Source organism: Gekko japonicus, unplaced genomic scaffold (assembly GCF_001447785.1).
Source record: "Gekko japonicus isolate JY-2015 unplaced genomic scaffold, Gekko_japonicus_V1.1 scaffold225, whole genome shotgun sequence".
Classification (NCBI taxonomy): Eukaryota; Metazoa; Chordata; class Lepidosauria; order Squamata; family Gekkonidae; genus Gekko; species Gekko japonicus.
This window is the reverse complement of record NW_015174280.1, coordinates 1,252,832-1,272,398: the sequence shown is the minus strand read 5'-3', so window position 1 is coordinate 1,272,398 and position 19,567 is coordinate 1,252,832. Positions and strand designations below refer to the sequence as shown.

At 48.9% G+C, this 19,567-nt stretch overlaps 1 protein-coding gene across 1 annotated transcript in view; it reads right to left on the bottom strand.

Annotated features, from left to right (window-relative positions):
- The window catches only part of PEPD (peptidase D), a 226,760-nt gene that overhangs the window by 36,257 nt on the left and 170,936 nt on the right, over positions 1-19,567 (bottom strand). Inside the window, exon 11 of the mRNA XM_015423842.1 lies at positions 16,882-16,959. Within this exon, the coding sequence (XP_015279328.1) occupies positions 16,882-16,959 (78 nt within the window). The remainder of the gene's footprint in view (positions 1-16,881; positions 16,960-19,567) is intronic.

Genomic DNA, 19,567 nt, shown 5'->3' with positions numbered 1-19,567 from the left:
AGATGCCCCAAAGTTAGCCAGCTCTCTAGCTTTGGAGTTCCTAAAACGTGCACGCATGAGAGAATGGCTTCTGTGCCACAAGTCCTCAAGTTCCTAAACAATCACCAACAGGGGAAGTTGCCCACTGGCAGAAAACAGAGAGGCAAGGGATGAGTGCTCTTTCCAGTGACGCACAAACACAAATCGAAGGCCAAGGGAATGCAGCTTTGCAGGGGCAGCCTGATTGTCTGCTGATTGGGAAACAAGATGGCTGCCTCTTCCAGATGACCTTTGTGCATCCAAGGCTTTGGCCAACTTCAGATCAACGCAGAGGCCACCAAAGGTTTATGATGCCCCAAAGTTAGCCAGCTCTCTAGCTTTGGAGTTCCTAAAACGTGTGCACCGTGAGAGAATGGCTTCTGTGCCACAAGTCCCCAAAAAAGTAAAAGTTCCAAAGCAATCACCAACAGGGGAAGTTGCCCACTGCATCCCTGCATGATCCACGACTCTGGCCTATCTTCTGCTGGGGAGCAGATTATGCTGCAGCTATGAGCAATTACTCCCAATCCAGAGGTGCAGCAGACAAGGTGTCCCAACTGCTATTTTTGCTGCAATAGCCTAACACCTCTGGAACTGCTTAACCAATTTAATTTTAATACCTAATTAACAATGGCAGAAGTTTCAGTTTCAAAACCTCGTTTCAAAGGCAGTCCCCGCACTGAATGCATTGCGGCAATCAAGCCCAGATGTCCAAGCAGCCGGGATAACTGTAGCCTGGAGACCTCGCCTGGCAGTGGTACCCCTTCTTTGCAGGACTAGAGGCACCAGGCTTTAGTGGCCTTTTGCAGGACGGGACCAGTGCGGTTGGTGCTTGGGGCCATCAGCACAGACACAGGGTGGGGGGGCCTGCCCAGCAGACTGAGTCGCTGTGGCACAGTGTCACTTCTCTGTCTCAAGGCCAAAAGCAGCTGTGGGTAAACAGATGCTTCTTTGGTGCCTTGGGGGATCTGAGTGACCTGAAGCTAAAAGGAAGCTACTTAGGAAAGTGTAGCACCCGGACTGGGGGGTGGCACTAGGAACAGTCCCACACCCTGCTCCATCTTGGAATGGCAAGCTCCCCTGAGGCCACAAGACTGCTTGGGGCTCCATCCTCCCAGCAGCCTTTCCTAAAGGGTCAGGAGCAATTGCTGGTGGGTGGTCACATGAACACATGAAGCCGCCTTATACTGGATCAGACCTTTGGTCCATCAAGACTGGCAGTGGCTCTCCAGAGTCTCAGGCAGAAGTCTTTCACCTCATCTACTGCCTGGTCCTTTTAACTGGAGATGGTGGGAATTGAACCAAGCAGATGCTCTGCCACTGAGCCACGGCCTCACCAGAGTCAGCCCATATGCTCCTACTGGATCCTGAAGGGTGCTGTTTCGCATTGGTATTTTCCTGGTCATAATATCACCCTCAACTCTTTCTCCCCTGATCCAGCTTTCCCTCCACTGAGGAGGCTTCTGTAGCTTTTTCCACAGTACGCACCTACTAACCCCGCATTGTTCTAATATCTAGCGGATGCAAAGAAATGGCAATGCTGAGCACACCTGCAGAAGCTATACAAGCCAACTCCCTCCTTAGGCGGTGGCTGACGCTGCCAAGTAAGTTTTTTGGTGGTCCTCAAGTCCTCTCAGCCTTCTCCCGAGATCCCCAAATCTACTCCGATCCTTGAGCACGAAATGCCCCCAGATCGCTCTACCTACTTGTTTTTTCTCTTGCCTGTCCTCCGAGAAGACGGTGAGCTCCTACAGATCCTTTCTACTACTGGAAGAGCTTTCTTCCAGCGGAAAGAACCAGCCTTAGACACAAGAGGCTCAGCTAGGGGGAACAGACCTGCAGGGTCCAACCCAGAATGTGTAAAAACCATACAAGGAGAACGACTGAAACGGAGAATCGTCTAAATCCTGATTTGCTTTTCTGCTGCTTTTAAAGAATGGAAGAGGTAGACATTTTAAATAATTTTTTGACCTGTGCGTATTCTGAGTTGTTTTGTGCAATAGCTTTCTAAGCTGCCTTCAGCTTCTTAAGCCAAGATGCCTGATTCGGAAAACCCAGAAATAGAAGGATAGTTTGGAACTTTAAGAGGAGAAGCAAAGAAATGGAAACCTTTGCTTTGCAATCTGTAACCTTTGCTTAGGGTGAGAAGGTTTTAAAGGTCCTGATGGAATGTGGCTAATCTGGTATGAGCAGAAACCCGGGCCAATTAGGAAAGAAGGCTTTTGAATCAGTTCACTGAACTCATCTTAAGGTTTCCCCTATTAACTGGAAAACCTGAAGGGGAAAGAAACCACAAACATTAATCCTGGGAAATGTTAACGCCTTTGAGACTGACCCTGCTTGGCAACGTGCACTTGGATCAAGCCCTTAAATAAGGGATACCTGTAACAGAACCCTGCATATGTTTACTTGGCAGTAAATGACAGTGAACTCAAAAGAACTTATGTATACATAGCACTGCAGAATCTGCGTATTTTCTTTATGACTTTTATATCTTACTTCCTGCACAGAGCAAAGAGTGGTATACATCGCTCCTTTCCCTTCATGTGAGGTAGGTTAGCATGAAAGAGAGAAAGAGAAGAAGAGAAGAGATTGGATTTATACCCCACCCTTCACTTGGAGTCTCAGAGCAGCTTACAATCTCCTTTCCCTTCCCTTCCCCACAGCAGACTCCCCATGTGGTAGGTGGGGCCGAGAGAGCTCTGTGAGAACTGCTCTTGAGGGAACAGCTCCGAAAGAACTTGTGACTGATCCAAGGTTACACCAGCAGCTGCACGTGGAGGAGTGGGGAATCAAACCTGGTTCTCCCAGATTAGAGTCTGCACTCCTAACCACTACAACCAGAGAGAGTGACTGGCCAAAGGTCACCTGGCAAGCTTCAATGGCAGAATGGGGATTTGAACCTGGGTCCCCCAGCTCCTAGTCTGACACTCTAACCCCCACCCCACACTGGCTATTGATCCAGCTCAACTCATGCCAGCTCTTCTTCTGAAGTGGCTCAGTGGCAGAGCATCTGCTTAGCATGCAGAAGGTCTCAGGTTCAATCCCTGGCATCTCCAGTTAAACAGAATCAGGTAGGAGGTGATGTGAAAGACTTCTGTCTGAGACCCTGGAAAGCTGCTGCCAGTCTGAGTAGACAATACTGACCTTGATGGACCAAGGTTCTGATTCAGTATAAGGCAGCTTCGTGTGTTCATGTGAACATAGAAAGTAAATTTACAACAGAAAATTCTATGTGTGTTTTCCAGTTTCTGAAACTGCCCCCCCCCCTTTCGAAATGTCTATAGCACAGAACAATCCATTGTGGGCAAACAGCCTGTCAAATCCACTGATGTGTGGCAAATTGAATCAATGCAGGTGGGCAAGCAGGCAGGCTTTTATGGTCAGCTCGGAGGTAAAGCAAAAAGCTTTGCAAAGCGTACCAGAGAAAAGCAAAATCACTCCTGAAGGGCATAGCCCTGAGCCAGAACCCAGTACAAGCATACAAAAATGGAAAAGGGTTTCCACCCCCCCCATGGCTTCTAAAATTAGGAACCATGTGTAATTTATGATTCTTATCAAACGCTTTAATATCCTGTGAGGCCGGGGGGGGGGGGTGGGGGGGGGGAGCACCCAGAATCCAGTTTCTCGAAAAGGTAGTGCTAACTTCTCCCTTCCTAATGCAACACTGCCCCCGTCGGGTCAAAAATAATGCTTGCACTGAATATTTTAAGCACACTGTTCTCTAGAGGTCTGCGTTTGGACAGCCAGATGCCCTGTTTTCAGACCTCCCTAGCCACCCCTGCATCTAGGCCGTGGCTGAATGGGCAAGAGAGACTGGACCCAAAGCACAACATCACCAGTCTGCAGACCAAGAGAGCCTCAAGATAAAGGAAGTTCAATATCACTGCTAAATCTTGGAATGCTTTTACCATTGTTACATTAAATGGGGAACAGCCACGGTGCACTGGCAGAACATCTACTTGCACGCCAAAGGTCCCGGCACCTCCAGTTTATTTTTTAAATTTTTTTATTTATTTAGGTATTTTTACCCCGCCCTCCCCGCAAGACCTCTGCTTGAGACTGGGGGGAGCTGCCACCAGTCTGAATAGACAATGCTGACCTTGATGGACCAAGGGTCTAGTTCCGTGTAAGGCAGGTTCACATGTTCAAATGCTGTTATAGAACTATCCTATTTGCAAGTCATGCCAAGTGGACAGAACGCAGTCACAATTAAAAAAAACCCCACACTAGCACAGAAAATGCCAGGTCAGGGAACCCACACTGAAGGACCACTTCTCCCTAGCTGCTGGCAAAACCTTAATGCCTACAGGACGCAGTCAGGATGAAGGGAAAACCGGCAGCGTTTAGAGCACGGAGAGGGAAGAACTCAAGCACTCGTGGTCACGGACGACATCCTCTCCGGCTTGGCAGCCGTCTCCTGGGGAAATGGTCGTCTACTAAGACAGGACAGGATGGACAAAAGGAAATACTTTACACAGAGAGTGATTAAAATGTGGAATTTGTAGACAGAGGATGCAGTGATGGCCACAGGAATAAAGAGATTTAAAAGGGGATTAGATAGAGTCATGGAGGATAAACCTATCAATGGCTACTAGCCATATTGACTGATTGAGTTGCAGCCATAAAAATCATGGCAGGATCTGATTTTATTGAAAGGTACTAAAAAAGAAGAGGAGGGGCGGTGGCTCAAGTGGTTAAGACGCTGAACTGCAGGCTGTGGAAGGTCGGTAGTTCAGCAGTTCGAGACCCGAGTGTGCCGCATGACGGAGTGAGCTCCTGTCTCTAGATCCAGCTCCTGCCGACCTAGCAGTTCGAAAGCAAGACATTGCAAGTAGATAAATAGGTACCACTTCGGTGGGAAGGTAACAGCGTTCCGTGCGCCTTGGTGTTTAGTCATGCTGGCCACATGACCACGGAAACGTCTTTGGACAGCTCTGGCTCTTCGGCTTCGAAACGGAGATGAGCACCGCCACCCTAGAGTCGGATTCGACTGGCTTTCGAGCAAGGGAACCTTTATCTTGACCTTACTAAAAAAAAAACTAATCTAAAAAAAAAAGTGCAGCCAATTTATGGCAACCCCTTGGTGTTTCCAAGGCAAAGAGACTTACAGAGGCGGTTTGCCTTTGCCTTCCTCTGTGTAACAAAACCTTGAACCTTCCTTGGTGGTCTCCCATCCAAATACTGACTAATGCCACCCCTGCTTTGCTTCCAAGATATGATGAGACGGGGCTAGCCTGGGATACCCAGGTCAGGCTGGAGCACCTAGGAGATTACCAAAGGCCCTGTCAGGAGTCTCTCTTCTTTCTACCTATTTATTCACCATTTATTTAGGAAAGTTCTGTGTCGCCTCTTCAGAGCCCTGCTTGAGGTCGCTTACAATTAAAAACTACAATACTACGACACAAGCTAGATTTAAAAAAACCCGTTAAACAGAAGTAGGCCATTAAAGATATGGTAAGATAAAACACCTAATTAAAAGCGGGGGGAGGGAGGAGATGTGTATTAGCCTAAAAAGAAAGTAAAACAGGCACCAAGTGAGCCACAAGGGGCCGGAGCCTAAAAAGAAAGGAAAACAGGCACCAAGTGAGCCACAAGGGGGAGTGCATTCCAAATGCAAGGTGCCACCACACAAAATGCCCTGTCCATAGTTGCCACCCACCTCATCTGTGAAGGTAGGGGCACAGACAGCAGGGTTCGAGAGGCAGATCTTAACAGACAGGCTGGCTGGTACAGGAGGAGAGGGTCCTTCAGGTACCCTGGCCCCAAAGCATTAAATATACAAACCACCACCTGGAATTGTGAAAGGTGTTCCTGTCTGGCTCCATATTCCTCTCTACAGGGGGGAGGACCCACGCTCAGTTCCGATTGCTGACAACAGAGCACCTTCTCAGCCTCTTCCAGGAATGGGTCTCAAGCCCACTGCTCTGTTAGTCACTGTATTGTTCGAGCAATTAGTGACAGTAACTTGGGTGCTGCACCGAGTCCACCATTCCTTGTCCATTCGTTTGCACACAAATCTTGATCCCACTATGCAAGACCCGTTATGTGGATATTTTGTTACCGCAGCAGGACACCCATGTTTTCCTCGGGCAGCCTGTTCCCTATTTGTTCTATGGACAACCCTTCCCTCCAACATGTGGCTAGAGGGGGCCGTGAACTGCACTTGGCAACCCGCTGGCACTTTGTAAGGGAAACAGCTCCATGATGTCATCTCGACATCCTCGGCGTAACTAATATGGGGTGAGCATCCTTGCCAGTTTGGTGTCGTGGTTAAGTGCGCGGACTCTAATCTGGGAGAACCGGGTTTGCTTCCCCACTCCTCCACTTGCCCCTGGCTGGATGACCTTGGGCAAGCCGTAGTTCTGATAAGAGCTGTCCTTGAAAAAGAGCAGTTTTTGTCAGAGCTCTCTCAGCCCCACCTACCTCACAGGGTGTCTGTTGTGGGGAGGGGAAGGGGAAGGAGTTTGTAAGCCGCTCTGAGACACCTTTGGGTAGTGAAGGGTGGGGTATAAATCCAATCTCTTCTTCTTCTTGTGACTGGAGAGCAAGGGCAGATGGGGAGGCAAAACAGCCCCGTCATTGACCGGCTCCCTGCCCTGTAGGGGGAAACGAGGCAGGGGAGGTTTCCATGGGGCTGCGGCCAGCAGTCATTCATGGCCTTAATGGCCAATCCACCCCTCTTGGAAGGGTGTGGAGGTGGCCAGGGATACTTCGAGAGCAGTGGTGAGCGGTGCTACATTCGGTTACATTTCTGCTCTCCATAAGATTTCCTGAGTCCCTGCTGAGAGCACACGGGATTCCCACCTATGTTGCAACAGCATCAGCTTGGACCCAGGAGCTCCTTGTGCAGAAGGAACTTCGGATCTTCTTGCCAGAACATTACATGTGTTTCCTGGGAGAGTCTGGTATCAGCCAGTGCCAAGAACTCAATAAGGTTAATGCTGTGATAAATCCAGTTGCATTGTTTCTCTTGTTCTGAACAACTGAGGGCCTAACTAGACATTATGTCCGTCCTCCCTCAGGGAAGTCCCTGGGCTGACTCAAAGAGATATGTTTCTTGAGCTCTGTACTTGTGAGGACTGTGTGGGCTTGATCTGGACACGAACCGTGGTGCCCAGGGAGAGGAAGCCTAGACTTGTCTGCATAATCCCTTCCAACCTGAAAGGACTCTGGGGAGCTCTCTGGCCCACTGGGGACATGTAAAAACAGGTTGCTTACCTGTAACTGGTGATCTTCGAGTGGTCATCTGTGCATTCTCACCCATGGGATCTAGTGCGCACGCGCTGGATCGATCGGCATTGTAGCAAGCTCTTTAACGGATTTTTGCGCCCAGACCTCGGGAATGCGCAGGAACCCCACCACGCATGCCCAGAGGGGTGGGCGCAGACATCCCGCCAGTTCCTTCAAACCACCGCGAATCAACCCCTATGAAAAATGTAAAAGCTGACAGCAGCGGGGAAGGAGGGCGGGTGGTGTGAATGCACAGATGACCACTCGAAGATCACCAGTTACAGGTAAAGGTAAAGGTTCCCTTGCTCGAAAGCCAGTCGAGTCCGACTGTAGGGTTGCGGTGCTCATCTCCGTTTCAAAGCCGAAGAGCCAGCGCTGTCCGAAGACAGCGTTACAGGTAAGCAACCTGTTTATCTTCGACGTAGTCTCTGTGTTTCACACCCATGGGAGATTAGCGAGCAGTGGCCTACCTGGAGGAGGGTGCTGGCAGGTCCTTACTGCATAGCAGAAGATAGAATGAGAACATGTGGGTATTTTAGGGCTGCCTCTTTGAAAGTTCATTCAATAAAGCTGAATGGTTACCTTATATCAGGGTGTCAAACGTAAGGCCCGGGGGCCAGAACCAGCCCGTCAAGGGCTCTTATCCGGCCCACGAGCAACTGGTGCAACAGAGGAAACAGAAGGCTGCTTGGGGGAGTGGGCAGAACTACACCAACTGTGGCTTCAGCACAGCGGAACAACCTCATCTGCAGGTCAAGCAGAACCCCTTCACTTCAGTTGTAGCCTCACTGGTAAGTTGGGAGCTGCCACAGCTTCACTGGTGCTGGCTCACAATTCCAAGGGGAGGTCACATGCCTCTCCACTCAGCCTGCAGCTCCAGGGATTGGCGTTTGCATGTGGGGGGTGCAGAGGAGCCTCTGCCGGGGCTTGCTTGTGGCAAGCACTGCCTCTGCATTCACGCCCCCCTTCATGCAACACGGAGGGTGTTCTTCAGCAGTTTCTTCCACACACCAAGGGCCTAGTCCTGCCACCAAGCATGGGACTTGGCTGCCAGGCTTCCCTCCCCCATAGAACATCAGGCAGCTTTCAGCTATAGGTGGCTACCTCCTTGGGTCTCCAGCTATACTAGTCACTGGATGGCCTGGGGCCTCTGCCACATGCATGCAATGCCCACTCCCACATCAGGTGTACCGGCGGCCTTCAGCCTGGGGTGGCAGCTGCCGCATGAGGGTGGCACAGCTTGCTGATGGTCTCTGGCTTGAACCCCCAGCCCCACCATGGATTGCCTGGTGACCTTGGCTGCATGAGCGTCTCCAGCTTATTGGCCTTTGCTCGGCCTGGGCCCCACTGTGCATGTGGCCTTGCGCCTGGGCCACTGCCCCCTCGCTTCTGCAGGTGATGTCGGGGGGGGGGAGGTAGTTCAACTTGTCTCCGGGGCAGGAGGGAGCTCACAACATCCAGGCACTTTGCCTTTTTACCCTGGGGCCTAGGCTCACAGCATTGGTGCCAGGAGCAGGCTGGGGAATGGGTTGGCCCTCCCTCCAGGCAACATGGGGGCATCTGCCCAGCACTGCACTGCTGGCTCTCCAATCCACCCATGGGGGTGTTCCTCAGCACGTACCCCCCAGCCCATGGAGCCCTGCAGTGAGGACACACCGGCTCGGAGTTTCCCGGTTGCTGTCCTTTATAAAGTTTGTCTCTCCAGTACTTAACATTTTATGGCACACTGGCCCAGCCCAACAAAGCGACATTTATGTCAGATCTGGCCCTTGTAACATAAGAATTCGACATCTCTGCCCGAGATGGATAGGTAGATGAAGAAAGAAACACCACCTTCATTTCTGAGATGTCTTACCTGGGACATTATCATGATGACTGACTGTAACTGGGTCGCACTAGAATGGTGGGCCAGATAAAGGATACCCAACCCCCCCTCCATTTTGGGCTCCATCCACAGATCAGACCCCACCGCCCCACAAAAGATTCTGATCTTGGAGGCTTAAGGCATCAGACTCTCTGGAACCATCAAGTTAGCAAAGATATTGGAGGGCTGTCACCTGCCTACCCTTTTGGGAAGTTTGTGTTCATCAACGCAGGGCTCCGAGAGCCCTGTAAAACTTTTTAAAAAGGAAACGATGGCTCTGAATGGGAAGCGCTTGTGTTTACTGAGCGGCATGTGGCAGACCGAACCCAAACAGTATTAATATTCCGCAAAGCAAGTGTATACAAATGTTATTTTTAAAAGGAGATTATCTGCTGGAGGCTAGAAAACCTGCCAAACTTTGCTCGCTAAACTCAACGCTGAATTTCCTCCAGAGTGTGTTTATCAAAAGCAATAAGAGGGGAACGTATCATGCAAAAGCGGCGACTGAAGCAGCTGCCTCATCTCTTTTTGAGCAGAGCCGGGCTTCAAATTCAGCGCGATGCAGTCGGGATGTGCAGAAAACATCCTTTCTTGTTGGGGCTGGGAGAATATTCACTTGCTCTGCCTCAGATGTTGGAGAAACCCCACTGAGCATTTTAAAGAAATGCTGGAACAAAAGTCCCCAAATCAACCAAAAAACAAGCAGTGCTGAACAACGCGCCATGAACAAAGTGCGGTGACTCAAATTATTCAACAGGGTACGTTGCAGAGCAAGGGAGGAAAAGTCACATGCTGTGCGAGAACAGAGACGGCGCTCTACCCGGCCTTGCGGCGGAGCTGAGCCACCACAACACATGTCCAAATCACAGAGACGCTTTTCCCAGAGGCGAGGAAACAGCCAGCAGTTCTAGATCAAGCCATCTTTGTCACTGGAGACTACAGCTGTAAGAATTCTGCTTCAAAATAATCTCGCTGCATAGGGCCAGTTCTACGGTTTGGTGGGCCCTGGATAGAAAGTGACCAGGGAGAACCGGGCTTGATTCCCCACTCCTCCACTTGCACCTGCTGGATGACCTTGGACAAGCCATAGTTCTGGCACAGCGGTTCTTGAAAAAGGGCAGTTTCTGTCAGAGCTCTCTCAGCCCCACCTACCTCACAGGGTGTCTGTTGTGGGGAGGGGAAGGGAAAGGAGTTTGTAAGCTGCTCTGAGACTCTTTTGGGTAGTGAAGGGAGGGGTATAAATTCAATCTCTTCTCTTCCTCTGGTTGCCACCGTGCCCTCTCACTTACATTACCCTGCCTATCTGCCTGTGTTGTCCTTCCCCACCGCCTAACCATCCATCCTTCCCCCACCCACTAGCTCATTCTCCAGTCCTCCTGGTGCTCACACACTCTTCCCGGACTGTGCCGAGCCGTGCATGCACCTGAAAGTGTGGGTGGTGGGAGGGCTCACAACAAACAGATGGGCAACAGGGGAGGCAAGTGGGTGGGTGGGAGGTAACTGAGGGCCCCATCAGAAAACCTGGGCCTTGGCAGCTGCCCAACCCGACAGTATGCTGAAGCCGGCCCTGTTGTCGCATTGTTTGAATGCCTGCCTGGCTTCCTGGCTCTTTCTGCCACTTCCCTGTCCCCCTGAAACTACGTGTTCTGCTTGGAGGAGACACCAGCAAGGCCTTTCAATCGGGTGCTGCTTTGCATCTTGGGAGGGGCAGGGGAGGAAGACTGCAGACCAAATGATGTTTAAACATGCGTTGCGATTGTTACATCAAATCAAACTGGATCATTTATAAGGAATGGACGTTGCCTCTACGCTGAGTTCATGGGGGGAGGGGATCCAGAAGTGACGCCAGTCTAACGCCTTGATGGGGCCCAGCAAGAGTCCCAGAGTAGAGAGCAAGCTTTTGCATCCCTGAGAACTCTTCAGGCCCGGTCAGAGGCTTGGAAGCGTTCTGTGGAAACCCCCCCTCCCCCCAAACCGCCTTTACTTTGTGCAGTCTTTTTCGTTAGTCCTAAAAGCATTAAGGGGCTGCGGTGGCTCAAGTGGTTAAGATGCTGAACTGCAGACCGGAAGGTCGGTAGTTCAGCAGTTCGAGACCCGAGTGCTGCATGACGGAGTGAGCTCCCGTCTCTGGCCCCAGCTCCTGCCAACCTAGCAGTTCAAAAGCAAGAAATTGCAAGTAGATAAATAGGTACCGCTTTGGTGGGAAGGTAACAGTGTTCCGTGTGCCTCAGCGTCTAGTCATGCCGGCCACACGACCATGGAAATGTCTTCGGACAGTGCTGGCTCTTCAGCTTGGAAACAGAGATGAGCACCGCACCCCTAGAATCAGATTCGACTGGCTTTCAAGCAAGGAAAACCTTTACCTAAAGGCATTAAACTACTGTTTGCTTTGTGGGTGCTCCGTATAGAAGGATATCCTGTTTCGGAAACAATAAAAAATTGTCGATAGATTTCTGCGTAGGATATTCTGTGACATTACAAAGGATATATTGTGACGTTACTAGGAAGGAGACAAGCAGGGACTGCTCAACCCATCCCTCAAGGACTCATAGTTCTATGGGATTAGGATACAGTCTGGTAGCTGAAATATTATCCTCTCGCCACCCACAGTGGTGGCACCAAAAAGCGGCAGTGAGCAGGTACATAGCTCTCTCCCCTTCAGCAAGCAGAAAGGAAGATGCCTGGGTCATACTGCCAGAACCCCTCCTGGAATAAGAGACACAAACACCCTGACACCTTAAAGTAAATCTACGGCATATGGTGCTGGGGAGCCAGAAGGTGGCTGTCATTTGCCTACTGGAAATGCACCCTACTTGGATACTCAGTCCATCAGAACAACTCTACCAGGTCAGAGAGAACTTTAGGATAAAATCCAGTCTGATGGAATCCCCCAGCACATGGGCCGGGACACCCAGGCAGGTCACTGAACCCGACATAACTGACTTTTGGGGGGGCTGCTTTTTTGGAAGGACTGGCTACAGTTGTGTATGTGTAGACACCAAAGGTGACTGCACATCCACTGAGGGGAGCAGCAGAACAGAGAGGCAAGAGCCTTCAGTGGTGGAAGAGGTTTTTTTTTAAGCACAGGCAGGTTTGGACCTTGGCTGCTCTTCTTCCTGTGATGTGCCTGTGACGTCATGCAAGTTCCTGCCACATACTTGCAACTCCATGGGTCCTAGATGCTGCTGCTTGGGGTTAAAAGTATGTCCCAGAGATCTGGAAAGGTTAAGGACTGCTGCTTTAGACAACCTAGTTATGGGGAGCGGAGTAAGGGACAATGCCAGGCCCAGGTCCCGGTTTTAATGAAAGACCTTTCATTCTCTCGGGGTGTGTGGGTGTTTGTGTGTGCGTGTGTGTGATGTACAGTCAGACCAAGAGAAATATGCTGAAGTCGTATTTAAGATCTGCAACAATTCAGTTATCAACACTCATTTGTTGGGCAAGCCTGATAACTCGAATGTGCGTCTTTTCACTCCCAGTTTTGCCAGAGAGAAAAATGACTGTGTGGCAAGGGTTTTCCAACAGAGGGCCCCCCGGAGCCATTAAAGGTTTTATTGAGAAGCTGAGCAGAAGCCCCAGATAAGGATGATCAGAGTAGACTCTTCAGTACAGCTTTATGATGGCACAGGTTTGTATATCCCAGGACACCAAATCAGCAATGCAGGCAAAGCAGCTATTAACTGTGTGTGTGTCTCTGTGTGTGTAAGTGCTGTCAATTGGCAGCCAACTTACAGCGACCCCACAGAGTTTTCAAGGCAAGTGATTAAGCAGAGGCAGTTTGCCATTACCTTCCTCTGCAAAGTCTTCCTTAGTGGTCTCCCATCCAAAGACTGACCCTGCTTAGCTTCCAAGATCGGGCTCTACTATACCATTCCACATCCTAGCGATTAACTAGGTGTCTAATTTACACCTTTACAATATAGCATTTTGGGGTGATAACTGGGATGATCAAAACCACTGAAAGCCTTTACTGGCTGCAGAAAATCTGGCCGTGATTCCCTCTTGTACTGGTCCGGTGATAGACTCTGAATATGCGTTTACTATTGTGGTTCCACAGGTGATAGGATCTTTTAAGATCCACAAGATAGCTAGCCCCAGACATGGGACCCACAGAGTTGCAAGCACATGGCAGGAACTTATCTGGTATCAGAGACACGGGACAGGAAGAGGAGGAATCAAAGTCCCCGAAACTGCTTGTGCTAAAAAGGAATTCTCTCCTCCCTGAGTGACCAACTGAATTTAAAGGCATTTATCTGTGTAAGTCTTTGCTGTTGGGCCATTCTATATAATTTGGCCACAGATATAGATTCAGCTGGCCTGATGACTGGCTGTAGATTTGTTTTACACTGTATATTGTCATTGTTTTGTTACTGGTCACTCACTTTGAGAACCTGTTGACTGAAAAGCAAAATAGAAATCTCCCAAATAAATAACACTGGCAACAATCCTCATGTTCTCAGCATGGATGGCATTTCCAGTGTAGGTCTGGGGATCTGGATTTAGACTCTTATAGACATATAACATCTGTTATTTAAAGGGCGATGAGCTCCTGACTCAACATCTGACCTAAAGCTTGAAGAGTCTTGTTTTCCTTCATGAAAAGCTTACAGGGTTGCTGGACATTTCAGTCTACCCACCTGACCCATCTACTACTATCAAAACTGGAAGTTAGACAGAGCTTGTTAAAAAGAGGTTATTCTGTGGCTTCCAGCAGCCACTTTACTGCCTTGTCCCTGTAAAAGTGATAAGACTACTGACTAGGCCCCAAGATATCTTCTAGAAAACCAGTGAACTTAAAAAGTTGAAACTGATCGGACTAATGTCAGAGTCCCACAGCAATCAGTCTCAACAACGTTCCTTTAAAAGGATCAAGCTTATTGAGTACAGTAAAGGCAGGTCACCTTTGCATATATTCCGTGTTAGAGCTAACTCTAAAGACGGGAGAGGGAGAAGTTATATCGCGTTCAAAGTGGGGTCCCCGATGGAGCCGAGCCAATCAGAGGTGTGAACGGGTTGTGCCTAAACTAAGGGGTTCACATTCCCAGGCGGAGCAAAGCTCGTGAAGCACCAAGGTCAGGCACCCGAAAAACAGATAAGTCCTCAGCAAGGAGGAGTGAAAGTTAACATTCCAGCACATTAAGACGTTCACCCTGCAGCCTCCTACCCCTCCCCACATACAATGGCAGCGTAGCTGACAACTAATTAGGACAGTGAGGAAAGATCTTGACTTCTGAGCTGTGGCTTCATTAATATGGGATGTGTACATTTCTTGTTAGAAAGGTGCTAACCAACAAAAATTATCTGCCAATCGTGGTTCTCGGAGTTGATTGCTGGATTCCTGCAAGCTCATGTATGGAATTTTAATACGTCACCAGACAGCTAATTTGTGCACTTCCAAAACTGAGATATAAACTGATGCTAGTAACACGGAAAAGTAGGTGCTCTCTTTCTATGCAACCCTCTGAATACCCTCACCAAATGTACCCTCTGAATATCTCTCTGCGTCAGCCTTTCAAACTGGAGGAATGGGCAACCCCAGAGTCGGCGCTGTCCTCCACCGCAAGGAAGCTCTGCATCAGTGGGAGAGTCCCTGAGCCAAATGAGACCGCCACTACTACAGGAAGGGATCCACGGGATCCCACCCCTTGCCTGCCATCCAAGAAACTGCTTGCCGTGTGGCTTCAATAATCTATCCAATGGGAAAGCGCATGGGGGAGGGGACTCCGATGCAGATGTATATCACTGGAGTTGAAGTTGCCGCAGAGGAAAGAGTTATTATTGTTTGCCTCTCAGCTGTGTAGGGGAGGAAGCCCATGGTTTGGTGACATAGTATCTGCTTGGCATGCAGAAGGTCCCAGGTTCAGTCCCTGACATCTCCACTTGAAAAGACCATGTGGTAGGTGATGGGAAAGACCTCCCCCTAAGACCGCGGAGAGCCACTGCCAGGCTGAGTAGGCAATACTGACCTGGATGGACCAAGGATCTGATTCAGTATTTGGTGGCATCATGTGTACCCCCTTCCACCACACTGCCAGCGCCAATTCAGAATGGAAAGGACACTTGGATGGAAGCCACCATATAATTCACCTGAGCCATAAGCATGGAGTTTAGAAGCCAAACTTAGAAATCGAGTGTGCAGATTAACGAAGCATCAGGAGGAGGAAACAACCACGGGCAGGGAGGAAAACTGGTGAAGAGGCCTCTTGCTGGATAGCAACAATGACGTAACATTGGGCTTACAACTCTTTCTCCCTGCTCCACGGCTATTTAAGGTATGGGCATGCCCAGCGGTATGACCCAAAGGTCTCTTGTCCTTCCGCTCTTAGCCTGAATTTCTTAAACACTAGCCAAGTACCCACAGAAAATGATTACATTTCCCTCTCATTCTTGGTGCAGGAAGGCCTTGCCATAGGGAATAAGGGGGGCCTTCATATTCAAAGGCAGTCGGCCTCTGAATACCAGTGCAGGGAGGCAGCATCAAGCTTTGGCCACTACGCTTTGCTTGTTGCCCCTACAGGGCAACTGGTCAGGGGCTGTGTGAAACAAGATACTGGACTAGAGGTGCCCTGACCCGGATGGCCCAGGCTAAGCCTGATCTCATCAGATCTCTGAAGCTAAGCAGGGCCGACCCCGGCAAGTACTTGGAAGGGAGACTTCCAAAGAATACCAGGGCCGGGACGCAGAGGCAGGCAATAGCAAGCCACCTCTCTGAAACGTCCAAGCCCCACTAGGGGTCACCAGAAGTCACCATAACTTCAAGGCCTATACATACATACATACATACATACATACATACATACATACAAAATACTCACCCCCCCCCAAAAAAAAAGATACTGGACTAGAGAGACCACTAGTCTGATCCAGCAGGGCTCTTCTCTTGTTCTAATATTCGAAACAAGATTCAGATTGCCCGTTCATGCTATTCCCACTGGCCTCCTAAATATGTCATCATTTCCTGAAATTTGTTGTATTAGGTCAATCCTTTGCATTAATAATATGGAAGGAAAATGCGACAGGGGTTCACACGTGGAGCTGTGGTAAGGGTAGGGTTGCCAGCCTCCAGGTGAGGCTTGGAGATCTCCCAGAATTTCAAGCGATTTCCGGACTACAGAGATCAGTACCTGGAGAAAATGGCTGCTTTGGAGGGTGGACTCTACGGCATTAACTTCTGCTGAGTTCTCTTCTCTTCCCAAACCCTGCCCTCCCCTGGCTCCACCCCCAAATCTCCAAGAATTTCCCCACCCAGAGTTGGCAATGCCAGGTCAGGGCTGTGAATGCCACAATTTCACAGCAGTACGGTAAAAAAACAACATGAATTTCGCATTGGATGCAGAATTCAGTCCCCTAAGAACCTGGGGCTTTCATTTTTAAAAAGCAGACAATAGTTTCTGATTCTCATGATTATTAATTTTTGCTTGGAAGTGCATGTTCAATCTCAGAAGTGGCTGAGAAAGATTTCCTGTGATCAGGGGTGGGGCTTCAGCATCCTTGCCCCTCCCACAGGCAAACCCTGAATGAATTATGCAAAACAGCAATAAATTATACCAATGATCACATACCAACCTGCTTTTTGGTAATTTACATGTAAATATGTAATTACATAAATATATAATCATATATATAAATATAATTATTACTAAAGTTACAATTTTCTTGATCATGGATTGGGATTTCTTGGATACAGAAGTGATTTTTTTTTTTAAAGTCACAGTATATGCACAGCATTGTATGAGAGAGGATAAATCCCCAGTGTCTGCACTCACCACAAATCTCCATCTTCAACTGTTTTATCATTTGGTGCTCCAGCATGGCCATAGTGCAGAACGGAGCTATTATTTCCACTATAATAAAGAAGAAAAAAATACATAAGACAGGCTTTGGGTTTCTACTGTAAATAGCATCACGCATGCAAAAAGGTCAGCACCTCTCACGTCTGATGTGACTCAGGGTCACCATGAGGTGGTTTACCGAGCAGTTTAGCTCACTTCCAACAGAACTTGGGACTTTCCCCTTGGCTCCAAGTCAGGACACCTCAGCACTGTGCTTAACTGTGTCAGCTCCCCAGGTGAGAGCCAGTGTGGTGCAGTGGTGCTGTTTCAGACGAAGAGCTCGAAGACTGAGGTTCAAATCCCTACTCTGCTGTGGAAGGCTGCTGGGTGACCCTGGGCCAGTTACACACACTTAGCCTAACCTACCTTGACAAGGTTGCTGTGAGGACAAAATGGGGGAGAGGAAAACAACATAAACCACTTTGGGTCCAGACTGTGGAGAAAAATAATGTGGAAGTTGATTAAATAAGTAAATAAATAAAACAATAAGCGCAACTGAAGTGAACATGGAAAAAAAATGGTGCACATGTATATGCATCCCTGCAAACTCATTTCAAAAGGAAGCCCCTGAATATAAGACATCTTCCCCCCCACACACAAATGTTACACACAAAAGGGGTTTTATTATTGGACGTAGCTGTAACTTGAATGTAAGACAACCCCCCTTTTTGATTAAATAACTGGGGGGGGACGTACTCTTGCATTTGAGTAAATACAGTATTAGTAGCATATCTGTTCATTTCATTTACTCAGTTATTTAGGCAACTTCTCAACAGTTTTTCTACCCAAGCACAGCTCAAAGTGGAGTGAAGTCAAAATGAATCAAAACAACCCTGATAAAAAGATCAAAAGGCATGTTTCTGCTTTAGAAGCTATTATTATTAGATATTTAGACTCTGCTTTCCACTACAAAAGGTATCCAAAACAGCTTACTACATCATTCTCCTGTGCTCCAATTTACTCCTCACAACAGCCCTCTGAGGTAGGTTAGGCTGAGAGCGTGACTGGTCCAAGGTCACCTATGTGTCACTCAGATCCTAGTCTGACAGTTTTATATCATGCTGAGTCTCTCCAACCTGGACTCAGTCACTTAACAACAGACCTTGTGGTTTGAAGCAAGAGACAAGGAGAAAACGAATTTGCCTTAGAACATTTCTCTGATGCCTCCTCCACTTAGGAAAACAGCTTCAAGGAATGTTCTGAGCAACCTGCCTACCACCTTTGGCATTTTAGACAGTGCATTCAAGGGAAGAGGCATCAGCCCTTCCAGAAGCGACTCTTCCTTTCTGTGCTGGGAATTCTGCAGTGCAGAATCCTCAGCACAACAGCTGCTGTATGAGATCTATTTCCCCCCTCTTCTTTCATTCTTGGAAAGCACATAATGGTGGCTACCAATGCAGGTAGGCAAGCACTTTCATTCCCCAAATCCCAAGCAAATCAGCTGAATCACGGGGACAGAAAGATGAGGAACCTTCCACTTCTGAAGACTCCTTTGAGCCATTCAGTGATTTACTTGTCTTCATTCCAGCTCCCCTTTTGCTATTCCTTGAGGTCTATCAAAAGTATAACTAAGGGAGGCAGAAAACAAGTTCTACCTATTTTCTGGTTACTGTTCTGTCTCCTCTATGCCACACCACTCCCCCGGTTTCAAACAGGCTGCTAAAACTGGGGTAAAATAGTTTCTCCGTGGCCAAACCCTACATCCCTTGATTGGAAGGTCTCTCTCACACCACCTTTCCGAGCTCTCAGACTCAACTCTTCAGTGATGGTCAAACTTGTAAACGGGTTAACCAGCTCAAGAAGGAAACTCAAGCAAGCTGGACCAATCCCAAACAGGTAGCTGCATTTGTACCACAATAAAATTGGCTTTTGGTGCAAAATTGTGCAATATGTGGGAGTGGGAACATATGACATTTTTCAAGCATATCATTAGATCATCATCCCGGGGCCTTTTACAGCTGCCTGGCCCGCAAATTGCCTGCCTGTCTATCACCAGGGCAAGGGAATTTTGAGTGGCTGCCCCCCCCCCCTTCTCTGGAACCAGCTCCCTGGGGAAGTTCATGCCCTACAGGACCTCCCAGCATTACACAGGGCAAGCAAGGCTATGTTGTTTCACACGGCCTTTGGTTAGCATTACAAACCAGGGAGCTGGCCAGTTGTTTTAATCACAGAATCACAGAGCTCGAAGGGGCCATACAGACCATCTAGTCCAACCCCCTGCTCAATGCAGGATCAGTCTAGCATCCCTGACAAGTGCTTAAAGACTGCCAGTGGGGGGAGCTCACCACCTTCCCAGGTAGCTGATTCCTTGTTAACAGCTTTTTCCTAAGATCCAGCCAGTAGCTTCCCCTCCTTTAATTTAAACCCATTCTTGCGAGTCCTCTCCTCTGCTGCCAACAGGAACAGCTCCCTGCCCTCCTCTAAGTGACAGCCCTTCAAAGACTTCAAGAGAACAATCATGTCCCCCCTCAACTTCCTCTTCTCCAGACTGAACATTCCCAAGTCCCTCAGCATGTCCTCATAGGGCTTGGTCTCCAGGCCCCCGATCATCCTCGTCACTCTCTTCTGCACCTGCTCCATTCTGTCCACATTCTTTTTGAAGTGAGCCCTCCAGAACTGC